Source organism: Hyposmocoma kahamanoa, unplaced genomic scaffold, assembly GCF_003589595.1.
Source record: "Hyposmocoma kahamanoa isolate Upper Pololo Valley unplaced genomic scaffold, ASM358959v1 220, whole genome shotgun sequence".
NCBI lineage: Eukaryota > Metazoa > Arthropoda > Insecta > Lepidoptera > Cosmopterigidae > Hyposmocoma > Hyposmocoma kahamanoa.
The window spans coordinates 6615488-6636246 of NW_020653740.1; the positions used below are offsets into that span (position 1 = coordinate 6615488).

The 20759-nt window shown below is 36.7% G+C and overlaps 2 protein-coding genes across 3 annotated transcripts in view; one reads left to right on the forward strand and one right to left on the reverse strand.

Annotated features, from left to right (window-relative positions):
* Nucleotides 1-18682, reverse strand: part of LOC113227899 (armadillo repeat-containing protein 8-like) — a 32693-nt gene extending 14011 nt beyond the window's left edge. The window contains exons 1-9 of one of the 2 annotated variants that reach the window (XM_026460987.1): nucleotides 18593-18682; nucleotides 18268-18481; nucleotides 14234-14440; nucleotides 13454-13697; nucleotides 6792-6926; nucleotides 6151-6253; nucleotides 4286-4501; nucleotides 3096-3167; nucleotides 205-340 (exon numbers count right to left, since the gene is read on the reverse strand). In XM_026460987.1, the coding sequence (XP_026316772.1) occupies nucleotides 205-340; nucleotides 3096-3167; nucleotides 4286-4501; nucleotides 6151-6253; nucleotides 6792-6926; nucleotides 13454-13697; nucleotides 14234-14440; nucleotides 18268-18481; nucleotides 18593-18616 (1351 nt within the window). In that variant the 5' untranslated portion in view covers nucleotides 18617-18682. Of the gene's footprint in view, nucleotides 1-204; nucleotides 341-3086; nucleotides 3168-4285; nucleotides 4502-6150; nucleotides 6254-6791; nucleotides 6927-13453; nucleotides 13698-14233; nucleotides 14441-18267; nucleotides 18482-18592 lie in introns of both variants that reach the window. The other variant, XM_026460986.1, reaches the window with a different exon arrangement.
* A 279-nt stretch (nucleotides 18683-18961) lies between these two features.
* On the forward strand, nucleotides 18962-20600 carry LOC113227945 (ankyrin repeat domain-containing protein 54-like). The gene has a single exon (XM_026461056.1). The coding sequence runs from the start codon at nucleotides 19035-19037 to the stop codon at nucleotides 19830-19832; it is 798 nt and encodes a 265-aa protein (XP_026316841.1). The 5' UTR covers nucleotides 18962-19034; the 3' UTR covers nucleotides 19833-20600.
* Nucleotides 20601-20759: the final 159 nt, after the last annotated feature.

Genomic DNA, 20759 nt, shown 5'->3' on the forward strand with positions numbered 1-20759 from the left:
AAAGATATGTTGTTATACGGTAAGTTTTACGGGTACATTGCAAATTCACCCTTGTATGCATCCATTCTGCGTAAAATTTTCGACTCATGATTGGCAATTAAACTGTATTAATTATAAAATGTATAAGCGCCATTTTAAACAAATATTATTTTTCTGACAACATGTTATTTAGATTACCTATAGTGATTCAAAGTATTCTCAAACCTTGGTCTAACATGGGTTCCTTAGCGGGCGAGAACTCAAGCAGCAAATTGCAGAGTGTCGACGACCCCACGGTCAATAATTCGGCGTCAGGTGAGTCGTTCAAAAGCTGCATTAGGGGACGCCATACTGCATGATCCTGAAAGTTAGTTATTCATTTTAATATACGAAGTTATCGATGAACCCAACATTTTCAATATCGTCCGCAAAATTTGAACACCTCGTAACTCCGGTTTTGAACGAGATCCCTTTTTTACTCTTCAACCGCAATATCGGGCAATTAAAGCTTACAATATAATTTGTACACCTTGTTTTAGTAATAAAATAAAGGTATAATCATAGGTTGTTTGCTATATAATTTTTTCTAGTAATTTTCTTCTTTGTGCCTACTCAAAAGTTCATATTAATGGACGTTGCAAGGTTTTTGAATTTAGCCGACGATATCTAAGTCAGAAACCAACAATAGAAAATAGTGTGAGATCGCAGACAGCTAGTGTGAGATGCGGCCTGTATAGACGCTGGCCCTCTCCTATGTCCACAAAACAAGGGCGCTCATGAGCCCAAATATCCTCACCTCAGAAAGTGCTACACATTTACCTACCAACAAATGGACATCGGGTGAAATACAAAAACCACTAAAAATATCTCCAAAGTTAACCTATACAAACGTAGTGCATCTAACGAAATATAAAAAACTAAAACATGTACTGCCTAATTTTGCTTGCAACAATTTAAGGGCCTAAAAACACCATATTCAGCTTCTACTGGAAACTTAACAAAATGCACCATATTTAGCTTCGACTGAAAAATACTTGAACATTAGAGTAACGGAGTAGCCTTTCTCGTAAATATTAATTAATTTTTAAATATATATTATTATGTCGAATTTTGTACAAATTCACTTAAAGATATAATAAAGAGTTGGGCAGATACATACATACAAATATTACTGCAAATGTGAAAATAAGCTTGTACTATAAGAAATGCACCGATATTACAACTAAACGTAAACTCAAATATCCGTAATTCCGAAAACCGATTTATAATAAAGCTAAATATTTCAATTATAATATTTCAAGTAATTTTGATGCAACAAAACAAAAGCTAATTTTGGCTTTGTGACAACACAAAGTCAAAATTTGTTTTTGTTTTGTAATATTCCTAAAAAAATACATTTGACATTATGAAAATTCGAGCTAACGTTATTTCGGGCAAATGTATTTTCTGATTTCTGATAGGTAATCCCAAGCAATAAAACGAGTACACGACGAGTACGAGACACTTTTTAGCACGAACTCGACGTTCATTTGTTAGTAGGTCAACGGTGCTACAGCTTATATTTTTTGCATTGATTTGATTTTGTGGATTGACTTCTTGCGTTTTGACTTTTCTACTTATTTAAGTATCCGATTTAGGGGGACTAACCATTTTGCCAAATCTTTAGTCGCGGTTTGTATGTGGACCGTCACCCTGAGACATAAGTTGACAGGTGCCTGTAATTTCACCAGCACCCTTACACTTCAAAATCGGAACGCAGTAATGTTCACATTACTGGTTGGCGGCTGAAATAGGTGTGGTGGTAGTACTTCCCTGAACGAACTCTTTCACAATTCTTTTTCACGCTCTACTGCTACTAACAACTTAATAAATTAACTTAGTAAATTTCACAACACTTGTAGATTTATTTGGTTGGTAGAACATAGTCTTTAGACGTACCTTAACAACATTGGCATTGTTATTTTCAAATGTTTTAATTAGTTGCCATAAGTATAATGCGTTAAAAACCACAAAGCGAAATAAGCAAAAATTGTGTGATACAGACTTTACTGTTATTTTACTTTATGTTGTTTTTCATTCTGAAGAACTCGTGTTATAATTACTCCGAAACCACAATTTCAATAAAAAAAATTGTATTTGATATTGATCGTTCATTAGAAAGGAATGAATTATGGAAAGGCAATAATAGAAATATCGTATATTGATTTATAAAATCATAATAGTATATGCGAAGTCGTGGTAGCCTAATGGTTTGACCTACTGCCTCTCAAGCAGCGGGTCGTGGGTTCGAATCCGGGCTTACACCTCTGAGTTTCTATGTGCGAAACTTAATTTTAAATTGACGATGAGCTTTCCTGTGAAGGAAAATATCGTGAAGAAGATTTGAAGAAGATTCAGAAGCGTCGGAAAACGTGTGAAGTCCCCAACCCGCATTGGGCCAGAGTGCCCGACTACGGCCTAAACCCTCGTCTGAAAGGAGACTCGTGCCCAGCAGTAGGACGTATAAATGGGTTGATGATGATCCGATATAATAGACTTAAATGCAAAAAATATATACCAAACCATTTTCAAAATGCAATATATACGGAAACATAGAGACGCATTATGCATTTCTTAAGTTACCCATAGAGGACGTAAGGCTTATTATATTATATATGCATATATTATACATATATGCATTTATAGCACATATAAAAGCTATTCAAATATCTCACAAGCCCCAAACACGAAACTCTTTGTGCGTCTATTTTACAAATGTAACTTAAGTCCCCAGAGGAACGAATATCAAACCTCTGGATTGGTCACACTGTGCATGGGTGAATTTTTTCAAAAAACACTGATTCACCTGTTCAAATCTAACATATATAACGAACCAACCCGATTTTAAGTAAAATGCAATAATTAGGACAATAATAATACAATGCAATAAATAAAAACGTCATTTCATTTGTCTATTTCTCTGGGACTTGAATAAATTAATTAAATTTAAAAACAACGTTTTACTAAGTTTTATATTAATTTTGAATTCAATGTTGCCCAAAATTAAAAATGAAAATGACATAAATCAGTGTAGAATATAATGGCTGTTAGTTTTAATAAAAACTTACAGAAATTACCTGAAACGTCGTCCTCAGCTGTTGCACCGACCGGGAGAGCGAATGAAGACAGCGTACTGCCGCCAACCGTACCTATTAAAATTAAATTCTATTAAAATTATACCATTTAATCTTGCATTACACTATTCCTGTATTATACATATAAGAACATTAATTTGGGTCTGTCCAAATTTTTTTTTTTTATAATATAAGGTGACGGGACTGTCCATAACAGTTGCAGTGCCACTCAAGAGCTTGGAATCACAAAGATTTGAGGGGCACTGCCACCGCGCCTGTCGCCTTAATTCATAAGGTGACAAGTCTCTTATGCCTGTAATTTCACCAGCACCCTTACCCTTCAAAACCGAAACACAGTAATGCTTACATTACTGCTGGGCGGCAGAAATAGTAAAGGTAAGAAAGTCTACTAATACTATTAGAGAAGCAATCTAATAGACAGGCGCACTAATGTCAATTTCGAAAACAATCTATATTTAATATTCAAATTCGTTTATTTACTTCAGACGAAATTGTCCATAATAATACACATTGTTATTACTAATTATACTTTTTTATTATAATACTTAAATATGGCGTTACATAATTTCAATTTAATTCAATAAAGTCCAAACAAATTAAAATTAAATTAAATTAGTTCACATTATTGATATTTGAATTTAAAAAATCCTAAAATTCTGGCTGACCATTGCAGTAAAGCAACACTTTAATAAACACATTGATGTCAATTACATTGATTGCGGTGCAGGGTTCCACTTTACCTAGGCATTTTTTTAAATTTAATTTACTCAGAGGAAATGAAACTATTGTTCCGGATTTAAATCGCGTATATTTGTTTTTTCAAACAGATCGACGTTTCGGGCCCTTTATGGGTCCCATGGTCACGGTTGACTGACGCGGTACAATCTTCAACCAGATAGGTACCAGTTATATAACCTATGTATAACAATCGCGAAAACCTAAGAACTCGATAATTTACTCAGAGTTTCTTTTTCGGGTAATTGTACAGATAATTGGTGTCTGGCACATTACTACTGTTAATTATAATTATAACAACCACACCTTTTTGGAACCTGGTCTCAAACTAGAAAATCCCCTGTACTAAGTACCCAGAACACCCAGACCAGAATCTATATTTGACAATCGACTCATTTACCAAAACGGTAAACATGCAATATCAAATGTTAACTTACGCCAGCCTCCGGGTTATTCATTCCATTGACAATGTGCACCATGAGTCCGTGCGTCTCTATGATGCGTTTCCGAATGTCCTCGTCGTTGGCGCCGAGAGATGCGAAGCACCTGAACGCTCCCTGCTTTGCGGCGGCCGAGGGACAGTTCACGATGTCCGCGAGGGAACTCATCAGATGGTTTGATATGGCTGCAAGCCTTTGCAATGATGTATCCACCTTTGAACATCAAATATTACATTTATACTGTGCATGAGTTGTCCCTATCTACTGACCCGAGAGATAGGGAGTTCCAGGGAGACTACGGGCTTCCCGGAAGATCAAGGTACACCCTGCGTGCTGGCCAAGCCCGCCGCCAGTGATACGCCTGCACGGGCGTCTTCGGCATCACGGGACCCGGAATCGGGTATAGTATCGCCGGGGTTTGTGGTTAGCTGCAGGGATGAATCCGGCAGCATGTAGCCGGGGTGTTCATCCCACGCGCGGCTATCGCGTCCTAGTAGCGGTTTAGACGAGGGCGTAAGGCGAAGGAGTTGGAACTAGACATTCTCCGGTCCCTCCAGTCGCGTAGATTTCTGGGAACTGGAGAGACGCTTCGGCGTCGAGAGGGAGCGTGCCTACAACTCCGCCACCAAAGAGGAGATTTGGTTGTAGACTTTAGAGTCAACGGGAAGTGAGCATGCCTACAGCTCCGGTACCTATCTGGAAAATAGAGAGGGTACTGTACGTGCACCCGAGGCGTCTCACCCGAAGCACTAAAGCCCCTGAAGAACCGACGAAAAGAAAATACATAAAAGTGCAGATATTTTTGAAAATAGAAGTGGCCCGATTGAATTTTGAATTAAGCGTTTTGTATCTATTTTCCTTGAAGAGGTAGTGCATAATCTCAGTATAGAGTACTAAAAAAACCGACCTCAAAAGTTCGTGGAATTACATCTGTTTGTCAGTTTTTTTTAAATCGGTTACCGGAAAGTGCGCAAACCAGTATTCATCCCCTAGTTCGCCACTATATGGAACTTGACACAGGAGATAATAAAAATCGGTTCTCACTACTCAAAATATATTGAGAGAAAAACGCCTTGAATTAGAAAATAGCAAAATCAACCATTAAAATAATTGCTCCTCATAATATTAGGCGCTATTTATAAAAATGAATCTTCATGCGTGAACAGCCACTCTTAGAGGTGGATAATTTTTTTCAAAATTAAATGGGACCACTATGGAGGTACCCTCTTTCCAACAAAAAAGAATCATGAAAATCGGTGCACAAATACCGGAGTTATTGCGTAACATACATACAAAAAAATACAGTCGAAATGAGAACCTCCTCCTTTTTTTGAAGTCGGTGTAGCAATCCTAATGAAAGAAAATTAATTAGGGTTGCCACAGATCGCCGCAGCTAGACGACGCGATATTATATTGTATTAAATTTTTTCAAAGTGCGCGCGACGCGGAGCTGCGGTGCTTGATGCATTCTTTTTCTTCTTTGTATAAAAAAAAATGTAACCTTATGTGGTAAAAGATAAAGTTTGTGTTACATTGCCCGTTTTAATGCATCACAGCGTTGCGTCTCGACTGGATGCGGCAATTTATGGCCACCCTACAGCCCGTAATTCTCAAATACTTCGCTCTTATGTGCTTTCAGCCCGATGAAACAAGCAAGAAAACACGCGACTCGTGCAACACGTTGTTTCCGTAAGCAAGAACAATGTTTTTTACACGAACATATTTGAAAATATGAACAAAGACGACGATATTTTCTTGTTATTCACTCGTTTTGTAAATTTCGAAGTTTGGCTTCTACTTCGTATTCAAACTAAAATTGTATTTTTTATGTTTATTCAAATTCGTACTCAAAATAAACTCACCTCGGCCAAGTAAGCGAGAGTTTCAGCAGCGGCGGATCTTATATCCTCTGGCATTTCTTTGGTACAAAGTCGCGCAAGACACGGCAAAGCTCCGAAGACCACCCTGCAAATCCTCATAATCATCAGTAACACGTCTCACTACATACAAAGTTATCCTCTAAGAAAGTTTGAGCTATAGTCCGCCACATCAGTTGGGGGTTTTCCACGTTTTTCAAGGATTGTAAACCTTCTTGGATTTGCGAGGTTTCATCACGAAAAAAAAGCAACGAATTTTAAATTTTAATGTAAAAATTTTTAATTTGATTTTAAAATTTTTTATGTTAATTCAATTTTAATTAAAAAAAATATATTTCAAATTTAAATTTAAAAATTTAGTGTTAACTTTACGTTAAAAAATTTTGTGTTAATTTTTATTTAAACATTTTCGTCTTTTAATTTTGATTTAGTAATTAAACAAAGTAAGGGAGATATTTTTAAATCCAACTTTAGTATTAAACTCACTCCGTTAGCATATACTGTGGCTTAGTGTTCCATATTACATAGTCAATTGTATTTTTATGACCTATTTAACAAATATGAATAACAGTATTGTCTCATAGATACTCCTACCTGTTCACCCGAGGAGAAAAGTTAGAATTCACCTATTATCGTCGGCGGGTAGCGCTCCAGCTCTGTGTATGAAGGTGAGGCAACGCGCCGCGCCCATGGCCACCGGCAACGGCTTGTCCCGCGACACCAGATATGTTAGCAACTCTGGTATCGTTTTGTCACCATGTCTACAAAATATAAATTAGTAATTAAAAGCTTCGTTTAGGAGAAATTGTTAAGAAGAAGAATGAATAAGTTATTGATAGGAAATGAAACTATTTTTCCAGATCGCGTATATTTGTTTTTCAAATGAACCGATGTTTCGGGCCCTTTACAGGTCCTATGGTCACGGTTGACTGAGGTGGTACAGTCATCAACCAGTTACGTCTAATATTAATGCAAACCACCCTATTTTCACTATAGTTACAAAAGTTATTAATTAAATACCTTATTTTTAATTTTACAAAGAAAACATTCCAATTTGCGCTAATTTATGTTTTACAAATTATTTTATTGAATGAATTTTTATTAAGTTCAATTTATTATTAATTAATAATAGAAATTAGAATAATTTAAAACATATTAATTAGTATTGCAGTCTGATGTCTGTTTGGGATTTTTCATCAGAGGAAATACTTGATCCCAAACTGGTGGTGCGGAGAAACCGTCTTCCCTGTTGAAATTAGGATTTTTTAAATTTCAATGGCCTCTCGCAGCTTCCTGGGGTTAATCTTATTAGCTTATTACAAAATTTTTTCTTTTCTTTTTTTTTGATTCTTTCTGATTTTTTTGATTCTTTTTGATTCTTTTTTTTGAGCGGTAGATGTCGCTCAACGTTAAGAAATTAAGGAACTGACAGTTGTAGATATCAGTCCGGTATACGGAAGAAAGTATTTATGTCTCTGTGGTCCGGTTACATAGTAATTAGTCATTACAGTTTCTTTTAATATGATTTTATTTCCACACTTAGATAGCCCGTTATAATTATAATTTGAAAAACCTAACGAATTTATTTTATTGAACTGTATAATTAAGACATTTGAAGACACTAACGAATTATTTTAAGCACGATTTTGCTATTGTTCTTTATGTATTAAGTGTACAGTCAAGAACACATCAAGCTACTTGGGACCGTTCGTATAGCCAGGAGTGCAGGGTTGAATTTAATCTTAAACGTAAGTTTATTTGTACAGAGTAGTTTTGAATTTATGTGTTAAGTGTACAGTCCAGAGCACATTAAGCTCGAAATTTTGGATTTCGTACAGTTTTTATTCATGCCAAGCTTAATGTACCTTGACCGTGTACGACTTGTAATGAATGTAAACAGATAAAACAAAGATTAAATCTACCTATAATTAAATATCATTATTACTAACCATGCCAAAAATCTGCTACGTTATAGCTATCATTTGGCACTTAGAGCCGATAAAGTATCAAATGTGATATCGAAGATTGCGAAATATCGTATTTTTATACAACACCTTTATTGGAAGCCAATGCTTCTTAATCATTCGTCGAAACAGGTCAATATGAATCATCATCATTACTTCATTTCAAGGATCTGATAAAGACTGTGAGAATCGGATACAAGCACCGGAAGTCTGATCGCACACATATGTGTTTTTTAAATCGGCTCAAATAGCGAATGAAATTATTTACAATCAGCCGTGAGCATGGGTCCTGTAAAAGGCCCGAAATATTGGTTTGTTTGAAAAAATTTAGATCTGGAAAAAATAGTTTCAATTCGAATGTGTAACCTGTTTTTCCAGAGGTGCGTTATGTAAAGTAAAACACACATCTTCAAGATCAAGACCGCAAAATGTTGCTGTGGGTAGAAACTATTAATACTCAATATATTTATTGCATTCATATTGGTACATGTCTTAAAATTAAATAAATGAGCCTTTTATTAGGGATAACAATCAGAGCAGAGGTAAACCGAGGTTTTAATTATTAATTAGATATGTTATTTATCAAATAAGCACAATTATGTCACTTGAAAGTTTAAATTTAATTAGATTACAATAGCATAACTTTATGGTATATAATTAAGACTTATTTATTATAATATTATTCTTTTTATTTGTCATCAAAGTATTCATTTAAATTGTAATAGCATTTATTAATAAGATGTAATTTTAATTTATTTACAAACAGTGAATACTTTTCCTCGTTTTTAACACTGACATCGAGGTGGGGACTTGAGCTGTGTGTGTGTAGCTGAGATCGTGGCAAAAGCAATCTATTGCGTGGTCTAAAAGTGTGGTTGGGGCAGGTCGTCAATGTTGTCGTGATGAATGTGCACCGACCCCACGGCGCCGACTCAACCGGCGAGAGGTAAACCCGGGGGGTTTTAGTGGGGTAGGCCCTCCAGTATAGTATAAAAGTCGGGGTGTTGTTTAATAAATTCACAAATTTCTAAAATATGTATAGAAAACAAAGTAAAAATTTTAAATTGTTTAAAGTGCGGTCTGCAGCTATCGGTACCCATCAAATTATCCCCATATTTTCTGGATTGTAAATATTTCTCATGCATGCACACTATTTCCCCAAAGGATAATTCCGTAAATTAGGTGGGAATGAGAGTACCTAAGCATAATAAGCGGCCATTGCAGTTATTAGGTCATTCGTTTTCTTTATCTCCCTCAGTGTGTACGTGAAACTGGACAACTTTTTCTTAATTTAATCTTAATTTCCAGTTCACATACGTGTCTATATTTAAACCCAGCAAAGTGAAGCTATGTACTGTTTCTACAGGAGTGTTATTATATGTATATACTAAGTGTAGCGGAATTTTTTGCGGTGAGTGAAATTGCATAATTTTTGTTTTATTTAAATTTATATCCAAGTAATGGGTCAGACATCCAGTTTATGACCTCAGTGAAAACTTGGTGAATTTTTGCATTCACGTTGTCGCCGGTACCACATGATGTTAAAAGTGAAACATCGTCGGCAAACATGACACAGTGTTCAGAAACAGATTTAGATTAGGAAAAGTATCCAATCACGGTGCCCTGCGATATTGAACTTGTCATGTAATGCTGGTCAGATCTAACTTTACGTATTGTACATGTACTGTAGTCAAAAAATTCTATGTCAACATACTGAACTCGCTTTTGAAAATAAAATTGCTTATGATATATGTTACGTTCATTATATACCCACATTAAGAATGTTTATGTTACATTGTATTTACTGTAATACCATATAAATTAATCAAATTTTGGCTTATAATATGTTATTTTTGTTTTAAGTGTAGTGCCATCCTATTGTTTTTTTCTGTACGACCCAATGGTAGACTGGTAGAGAATGTCTTAGCCATTAAGTCCGCCATTTGCATTATATTATACTCAGCAAAAGTTAATTATAATAATAATAATAACGCATACACTCATAGCCCCGCACTAGGGAAACCCTGTGTCGCGGGTGCCATGAACACACACATAGACAACCACTAATTACACCCAAACTCACGAGACAAATAAATGTAGGCCATACAAATATTTCTCCCAGCCCGGGAATCGAACCCAACACCTCTGCGTGGCAGTCCAGCACGGTAACCGTTCGACCACGACGGTAGTTTGAAGTTGCAACTTACTATAAAGGAATTGATTTATCCGCTAAGACATCGCTTTAAACTTGTATAACACATACATACAACAACATAACATAATATTTTAATAGATATAGGAAATGAAACTATTTTTCCGGATTTAAATCGCCAGCCAGTAGGGTGGTTTGCATCAATATTAGACATAACTGGTTGAAAACGACTGTACCACCTCAGTCAACCGTGACCATGGGACCTGTAAAGGGCCCGAAACGTCGGTTTATTTGAAAAAACAAATATACGCGATTTAAATCCGGAAAATAGTTTCATTTCCTATGTGTAACAATCGCGAAAACCTAAGAACTCGATATTTTAATAGATAGTTAAGTACACAATGTTTAGAACTTCTCAATTTATCGTATTAACACGTACATATGCGTGCACGTGCACGTACGATAATGTACGTGTTAATACGATAAATTGAGATTTTTAAATCTCACTCACTACCAGTCGGTTGCACCAAGTACCAAGTATCTCACTCACTACGTAACGTTAAGGGAATATTAACCTTATATCTAAACTACTATTAAGATAAACTTTCAGATTGCAGTAGAGAACTGATGAACGAGAAAATCATATTATAAAATTCAATTCAAATTAAATGTTCTGGTATAGGTGACTGGAGGTTTACATAAACCATAGATCTAAAATATGAACATTTTTATCGTAATTCAACCTTTCTTTAGCATTCCTCTAAATAGAAAATAATACATTACTTGCGGATAAGTAAACGCATCGTAAAAAAACACTTCTAAATAATTATAGACCGAATTAAATACACGCAGCTATAAATCCACTAAACATAAGTCACTTTTCCAAATTGCCACGTCAATAACGTTAGGTACTTTTTTTACAAAGAAATTAGTCTTTTAAAACTCTACCAGAGTTTAAATTTATGATGTATTTGCAGTCCCAGGGTCGATAGCTTCTTGACGGTCGCTGGTGTTTATGCGTATGTCCAGGTGTTAAGGGGTTGTCGCGCCGCCCACTCTGGTCTCTCACAGACAGATGAGATGCTAAGATGATTTTCCGTAAAGCTGATTTTCCGTATTGCCGTTGGACAACTGCTACGGTGATATCGCGCCAAAAGCGACCGTTCGCTAGCGCGGCGTAGTTGCAACAGGGCCCGTCAAAACGGAGAATATCCTACCCTCAAATCAGTGCTTTTTTTAGGGTAGGAATATAGAGAAATCTGACACTTCTATACCACGACGCGGAAACGATGCACACTTCTGGCGCCCGGGGTTCGGGCCAACACTAACAGCATCCTGAGCATGATAGCGAACAGGCTCGACCATCCGTACTCGAATCTTTGATTTTGATTCTATGATCCACTAACGTAAAAATAAGTAGTAGTGTAGTTTTTTTTATAATATCCAGGGACGGGACGAACAATTCGTGCGTCTGATGGTAAGCTACACGCCTGTCCATAAAAGTAACAGTGCCACTCGGAGCTTTAAATCACAAAGATCTGAGGGGCACTGCCACTGCGCCTGTAACCCTAAGACATAAGTTAACACGTCGCAAGTGCCTGTAATTCACCAGCATGAAATGTTTTAATCTTTTCTGTAGTTTTGTGTACATGAACCAACATTAGTATTAGGGGTTAAAGTATGAAATTGCCGTTTTATTGCAATAGGTTCTTTGAATTTTCATAGAATCTTCATGGTTTGAGGTTTTCGAATGAAACTTTTTTCAAATGGTTTCTGTGATTTTTTTTTCTTTTTTAATTTGAAACATTTGAATATCGACTTTCAATTGTTTTTGTTATTCAATTTAGACAAGAAAGATGGATACTGCGAAAATTTGAGTGATTTTTGAATACGAGTTCCGACGCGGAACTAACGCGGCAGAAACAGCCCGCAATATCAATGCTGCGTTTGGAGAGGGGTCTACTAATGAACGCACCGTGCGATTTTGGTTTAAACGCTTTCGTGATGGAAATTTCGACTTAAAGAACGAGTCACGAGGAAGACCGCCCACACAGGTGAATAACGATGAATTAAGATAGATAGTGGAAGCCGATCCTAGTCAAACTACCCAGGAATTAGCGGCATGGTTTAACGTTACCTTACCCACAATATTGACTCACTTGCGTCAAATCAATAAAATAAAAAAATACGAAAAATGGGTGCCTCATGATTTGACTGATTTGCAGAAAGAAACGCGTGTTGAAACTTGTGTTGCCTTGTTGAACCGGTACAGAAATGAAGGAATATTGGATCGAATTGTAACATGTGATGAAAAGTGGATTCTTTATGATAACCGGAAAAGAAAAATGCAATGGCTGACCCCAGGTCAAATGCCACAACAGTGTCCTAAAGCAAAACTTACCAATAAAAAGGTAATGGTAACTGTTTGGTGGTCTCAGCATGGTGTTATTCACTATAGTTTTCTCCGATCTGGTCAAGCAATAACGGCAGATGTCTATTGTGCCGAACTCCGAACCATGTTGACAAAACTAGCAGTAAAACAGCCCCGACTCATGAATCGATCTTCACCATTATTGCTCCACGACAACGCGAGACCTCACACAGCACGAGAAACCATTTTGACCCTTCAGGAACTGCAGTTAGAAACCATTCGTCATCCTCCGTATTCACCAGACCTTGCTCCAACGGACTACCATTTTTTTCGTGATTTGGACAATTATCTACGTGACAAGAAGTTTTCTTCCCAGGAGGCAGTACAAAATGCTTTCACACAGTTTGTGCAGTCTAGATCGTCGGAGTTCTATCGCAAAGGCATTAATAACCTTCCCATTAGATGGCAGCAATGTATAGATAATAATGGCAACTATATTGATTAAATAAATTTGTTAAAAATTTAAAAAATAAACAATTTAGATTTTCAGTACAAATCGGCAATTTCATACTTTAACCCCTATTATTTAAGTGTAACTACACCTACACTAAATAGGTCTATATTACCTTAATAAACGAAATGTTATAATTATTGTTTATTATATCAAGTTGACCATTTACATAATATCTAAATTAACTCTTTTTACTAATATGGTCATGTGTGATCTTTGAAGTAACGATGGTTAGTAACAATATTTGAAACAGTGAGAGGGTGGAAATTGCTGAAATCTTTAAATCTTACCTGGTATTTAAAGCAACCTGTGCCACATTAGCGTTTTCAAAGCACATAGCGGCAAGCAGGTCTAAAGCTGGTTGGGCCCTTTGCACCGGTGGCCCGCTGCCTCGTCCGGTTGAGATCAGGGCCGCTACAGCTGTGCATGCTCCTGCGGCACATAGCGCCTCTTGCTCGAGGGGGCCGCCACACCATATAGATAGTATCCTTACTACGCAAGACCGGGCTGTTGGTGAACCTTCACGGGCTATTTCTGTTTAAAAGGAACCATCAGTTAAGCGCACGCCCACTCTTTGTTGCAATACAGGTCCCATCATTGGGTGGCCAGTGACTATTCACGATTTCGCACGATCATCAAGAAATGTTGCCAATGACTGTTAAACAATAGTTGAATATGTATTTGGATTTAGATATAATGAGTACTATTTTTGGCAATGATAATGATAGATTTTCATCTTAATATACTAGACACAATATAAAAACTACTTCATACTTCTCAAGTTTATTATATATAATGGTATTGTCAGTGTACACATTGAAAAAAAATAAAAAAACAAATTTTAAACTGTAAGTGACAACGCAACGCATTTTTGCTCTTTGTAAATCTAATTTCTTAAGATAGTCAACTCATGCACTATTCCATATTATATATGATTATTAATGAAAATTATCAATGATCTTGGCATAACATGGTATTATTAGTGAATGTTGTATAAGATAACAATTATTATTATTATTATGTGTATAACTCCAAGATATCAAAGATATATAAGCCAAACTGATACTTACGTGTTAACCTACTAAGTAGTCTCATATCAGCTGGTAAAGACGAAATAGGTGCTGGCTGGTGCTGGAACACGCTACGTAGTGCGCATAGTCCTGCCTCTGCCAGTTTGGTGCCGATTGGCACAGATTTAAGGAGCTCCACGAGGGATGTGGCTGTGCCTTGCTCTACTAGTGATGCTACATTATCAGTTGTGCCTTTTGCTAGGGAACCTGGTTTTGGAAATAGGAAAAATTATTAATAAATATAAAAACAAATAAATAAATCATTTATTACATAAAATACACTTGGCTACAAATTCAAAGTCCGCCAAACTGCAGAGCAGTTTATTGGAGGAGACACACTCTCATCATAAGCAATAAACCTATTTATGCCTACCTTACCTATATACTATTACCAGCCCGTTGCATCAAGTACCAAGTACTATTACCTATATATGTCATAAAATGCACTCACATAGATATATCAGAATCAACAGTACAATAATAATAATAATCATTTATTTCGGAACTGGTCCATAATTTGTTAGTTAATTACAAAACGCTTAGGTCTAAGGGTTAGTTAATTGTACAGCGACACAAAAACAAAACAACATTTCTATTCTATACGACTGCATGTAGTCGCATCCAATGCGCGAGCATCGGCGAGTCCCAGCGTGCGGACAACGCGCTCAGGATGAGGTTGGGGCTGTCGCGCAGGCGGTGCAGCATCGAGGCGCACCTCTTGCGTATGATGGCTGCAAACCCGTCCGTGTGCGCCTCCGCGAACATACCCGAGGCGGTACAGAAGCGCGACAGCCCCAGCAACACCCGGAACGCGTTGTTGTATTGCATGCGCAGGCCGTTGTATGTCCCCCGCGTATAGTCGACCCACAGACTGCACGTGTAAAAAGATTGACAGTAGGCTTTAAAAAGCGTTATCTTTACTTGTTTTGTACGTCGTGCAAATCTGCGGGCCAACATATTGGCTCGAACAGCCAACGACCTGCGCTCCCTCTCGATGTCGACGTTGTCACAAAGGTCATCCGTGACCCAGTGACCCAAGTACTTAAACCTCGTAACCAAATTCAAACGAGCGCCATTAAGTGTTACATTAGGTACAATAGAGTAAGACTTAGTACTTGCCTTAAAGATCATCAGCTGGCTCTTCGTAACATTGTACTTGAGTCCGTGGGTCACAGCGTATGACTCACAAACTTGCAACATAGACATAAGTCCTCTAATCGAAGGGCTGAGCAGCACCATGTCGTCCGCGTAACTGATGTTATTAACACAAACTCCGTCAATATGACATCCGACATTAGTGCTGCTCAGCTCATCAATGAGTCTATTAATATGTAGGTTGAAAAGTTTGGGCGAGGTGAGCCCCCCCTGCCTCACCCCACATTCCAATCTATAACTGTCCGAAGTAGCACTTCCCCATCTGATACAGTTGCTTTGATTAGTATACCAATACCTAAACAAGGAGATTATTTCACGTGGCAAACTGGTCCCATTATACAATTTGTCCCATAAGACATCATATGACACTAGGTCAAAGGCCTTTGAGAGGTCCAAGTAGCATGCGTAAACTGGTGTCTTTCTCGCAGTGTAATACTGTACAATGCAATACAATGCCTAGTCTACTAGCTTTTTAAAAGTTAATTTAGATAAATTATTTTCATCAACATTCAGAACATTATATGTATATGACAAGTATTAAATAATTTGTAGTTCTTTGACGAAAGTAATTTATAGTTCTAGATACAACATTGTTGGCTTATTGCAAGAAGTCACCAACTGCCATGTATATTATAGACAATTAATGGCTTCTTGCAATAAGTCCACATTACATTCTTTATTGTTAACAGATGTAGTGGTGGTAGAGTCAACCGTGACCATGGGACCTGTAAAGGGCCCGAAACGTCGGTTTGTTTGAAAAAACAAATATACGCGATTTAAATCCGGAAAAATAGTTTCATTTCCTATGTGTAACAATCGCGAAAACCTAAGAACTCGAGATGTAGTGGTATAAGAATGTTCAGCACAATTCTTAAACTCATCCCTTCTGTATTCTTCCAAAGGTAATAATAGTTCAATTTTTTCTTGAACAGGCAATACATTACAAATTGAAAATAATTTCACATAGTTTTTTGTCACATTTTTCCTTTACATTTTTATCCACCAACAATTTTAGTTACCTTATTCATAGAGTCCTATGTGCTTGTAATAAGTTCGTTAATTATTGTTTGTGTAGCTTATTAACTGTGAAGAACTAAGAATAAAAGCTAAGAGAATGAATGAACTATAGCATTTTCTAGGCGTCATTGTCTTAACCTCCTCTGGCTGATGCTTACTCAGAGTCAGCAGATGAGGTAGCAAAAGCTGGATCGAAAAAGCCCTTTAAACCCTTTAGTGGGATTCCATATAGTCTGGCTAAGCTCATCTCAATCGGGACAAATATTTATATGCATCACATCATGTTAGATTTGGTTAGAAGCCTGTGATCTAGTTACCAGATACTAAAGAAAGGCTCAGGCTTTGAGTACAAGCTGACTAGGAATCTCATAGGACCCTGCGATTTGAATAAGCTATGTCTAACCTCGCTTTTTCTAACTGCCTTAATTAGATTTCATGTTGATAAGTGTGGTAATTGCTGGTCACAGTAATGAAGGACATGTGCAGGCGCTGAAATAGGTACCCTGATGATAATAATAATAACAATATGCACATGTTAGAGGGCAATATTGTCTTAATCCCCGGTGCGTCCTACAGACCTATACAGGTTTAGAACCACTAATGTCATATAGACCCATGGTACAGGGTGAGGGCGGTGATTGGAACATTATTTTTGCTAATTTTAGATTTTGTACGCTTGTAAAATTTATTTTAGCAAAAAGTTACTAAACTAATGAGTATTTTCCATGAATACACAAATATACATATACATATATACGTATATAATATTATGGTATTATTTCATAATATGATAGTGTAAGTTTTTAATCATGCATTTAAATTTTTAATTCTGGCACGCTACACACGCTCTCCCTCCCGGTTCAGTTCCGTTCTGCCTCAAAGGTTGTCAGGAAGAGATCGCTCTCAGCAATAAGGCAGCCTTTGCCCACATTAATTCTAATTCTAATTTCTAATTCATTTTTTGTGTGTGTGCAATAAAGTCTATCTATCTAATGAGAATTTTGTTTTCCTTCTTTCAAGGGCAGACATATTACGAGACGTATTAAGGAAGCAGAGGCATCTTTTCTACTCTAAGGCATTCTGTTGAACATAGTTTATTCAAATCACAATGTCCCACAGATCCCTTAGTCAGCATTACCAGTACATAACTCCTTCCCATTGTCTGAGGTTCTCCACAATTTTTAATGCTGTAAACATTTATGTTTTGTTACCTTAGAAACTCTGGTGTAGTGAAATACATGGACTTTGGCCTAGCGTATTTTGTGTGATTTGCTGTCATGTTCATTGGAACATAGTATTTATTTTAATAATACCAATGCTCACATTATTGCTTGGCAGCAGGAATAATAGGTAAGGTGGTACTTCTATTTACTTACATACAATTTATGAGTAAATGTAAAAGAGTTTATGCTGATTATCAAAACTACAGTTTTCTGCACTAAAATAGTAATAATGCACACACTCAATATAAACCCTCACTAGGGAAACCCTGTGTCGTGGGTGCCATGGACACACACATACACAACCACAAATTACACCCAAACTCACAAGAGAAATAAATGTAGGCCATAAAAATATTTCTACTGGCCCGGGTACCGAGCCTGGGACATTCTCAAATGCCACGCGGCAATCGAGAAGATTTAGCTGCGAGAAGATTTCACTAAATATAACTTTGATCACTTCATATCATATTGTATTAATATCAAATAATTATTATTATTTTCTGGACAAAAGTCTGTTTTCATTTTATTGTTGTTGTCTACCCAACTACTTTTTGATTACTTTCATTAAACCCATAAACCCAAAGACTTGGCAATCAAGGGAAATGTAATAAAAAGACTCGAGTAAAATTAATGTCTTACCAATAGTTATAGTAGCTTCCAGTCTGATATTAGGATCGAGCGTGTCGTCGGACATCAACTGCAATAGTCGCGGCACAATGCCTTGTTCTATCACGGAGGTCTTCTGTCGATTACTACCGATTACTGAGTTCTTTAACGTTATCAGTGCTTCCACTACCTTCGCCGTATCCGACGAATACAACTCGTCTACGTAGGACCGTGAACTCTCTATATCCTAACACGAAAAACGACAAAATCATTACCACTAAAACTTTGTAGGTTATCTCCTATGTATGCTCCACAACATTCCTTGTTTTATATCACTATTGGGTCTTCATCAACTCACCATAAATATTGTTAACTGCTGCATGATTTATTTATAAGTTTTACGCAGTATTAATGATAAAAATATAGTAAGGAATCCTCTTCGAGGCCGATTTTTGCTGTCAAAGCATCACCTGTCACTTACTATTATAGTGATGCACGCAGTCGATCAATTCAAGTGAAAAACCGAAAAAATGTTGTATTTATTGGTGAAGACCATAGACTACTCGCTATCGATAGTCCTATCGCACTCACACTTAGAATAAAATTGATAAAGCTATCCTGCTGTCAATCAAACCAAGAAGTGTGCGAGTGACATATTTTTCAACAAACTAGTTTCGGGGTATCTGAATTTCAATTTCTTATATTTGTTGTTGTGATTTGTAATATTGAAATTGGGAACATTTACACGAGTTCCGTGTTTGGTATGTCATTATTTTGATATTCTAATAAACCGTAAGACTATGGCGGATTCCGGAGTCGATACAAGTAATGAAAGCAGCGATAACCCACTGTTCGAGCAGTGCGTGCTTGAGTTCAATCCTCCTGCTATTCCGATAAATGAGAACGGTCAGGCCATGCCCATTGACTTTCTCGAAGAACCTCACGATCATGTGGGAAAAATAAAATGTGCAACAAAGGCGAGACACTGTCGACTGAAGTATCGCTACCGCGGTGTGCTTTGCGCGTCTAGATTTAATCAAAAGTTGCGGTTAGCCGCTTCCACGAATAACACAGAGCTTGTACAGAGACTACTGATGGCGGGTGCTGATCCAAACTCATCAGATGAACATAAACGAAGCCCCTTGCACTTGGCAGCATGCCGTGGCTATGTGGATGTGGTGAGGACTCTCCTCAGACATGGTGCCAATCCAAACATAAAGGATACCCTTGGCAACACTCCACTGCATCTTGCTGCATGTACAAACCATATTCCTGTGGTCATTGAACTTTTAGATGCAGGCACTGACGTCAGTTCACATGACAAAAATGGACGTAACCCCATACAGTTGGCACAGAGTAAATTGAAACTGATTCAGATGCGCCCGAGTGGAGCTGGTCACTTTGAAGAAACGAAGCAGCTGATAACAGAAATATGCTTAGTTGTGGAAATGATGTTGAAGTACATGAAAATACAAAAAGCTGATGCGGGAGAATTGGAGTCCGTCCGCAAAAGGTTAGAAGGCATCAGTACTCGTGAGCAAGTTGACTCAGAAGTACAAAACTTGCTTGATAGTCTCGACTCACTAAAATTAAGATAACTTATTTTTCACATGGAAAATATTTTGAAGACTGTTTATTAAAGAAACTGCCTATGTATAAGAGCTCACAGTTTATAAAAGTATGTAGTGGAATCATTTGTGGTATGCATTTTTCTAAACTTACACTAATTTCTCTGCTCTTATCGGCAACTGTTTCACCATTTTATTATGACACCCTAAAGTTATGCTTGAATAGACTAACTTGTTGCAATAATCTAATAAGTGCAATTAGCATATGGCTGAATACAAGACCACTTCTGTCACCCTAGCTTTTCCAGGTCTAGTTGCAAAAAACTGCCAAAGATCTGACGACAATTTAATATACAAGCCACTCCGCTGTATGTTCATGCTTTGGAATTTCAAAAGTTTTTGAGTAATTATCTCTCTAGCCCTCAAACAGAATATAAATCGTGGCTGGATGTTACTTTAATTTACTATTAGTTGAAATTGAAATGCACAACTCTTTTTACCCATCATGTTATTTTTAAGTTAATAAATTTTGTACTACAATATCTAAAACAATGTTAGGTTAGGGCATGTGCATCTGACAATTGGTGTTTACTATAATTTAAAATTGACAAATCTTTTACTTATTTTTCTTTTAATAAGCATCTCAGATTTGTTTCCCTCTTAGAATTAAGGATAGTTAAATATTTTCTACCATCATTTTAATTGATTTGTAAATCAACACTGACTTTCCATCTATATTGCTTAAATTAGTTTTTTTTTTCAATTTAATCATCTGATAATATTACATAAGATATACCTATACACAAATTAAAAGTAATAATTTACTTTACATTACAATTAATATTATATGTAACTATTTTAGTTAGTTTTTAAATAAATTTAAGTATTATATTTATAATATACCTGTAAATAAACTTTTTTGATTATTAAAAACACTTTTATTTTCATAATAAGACA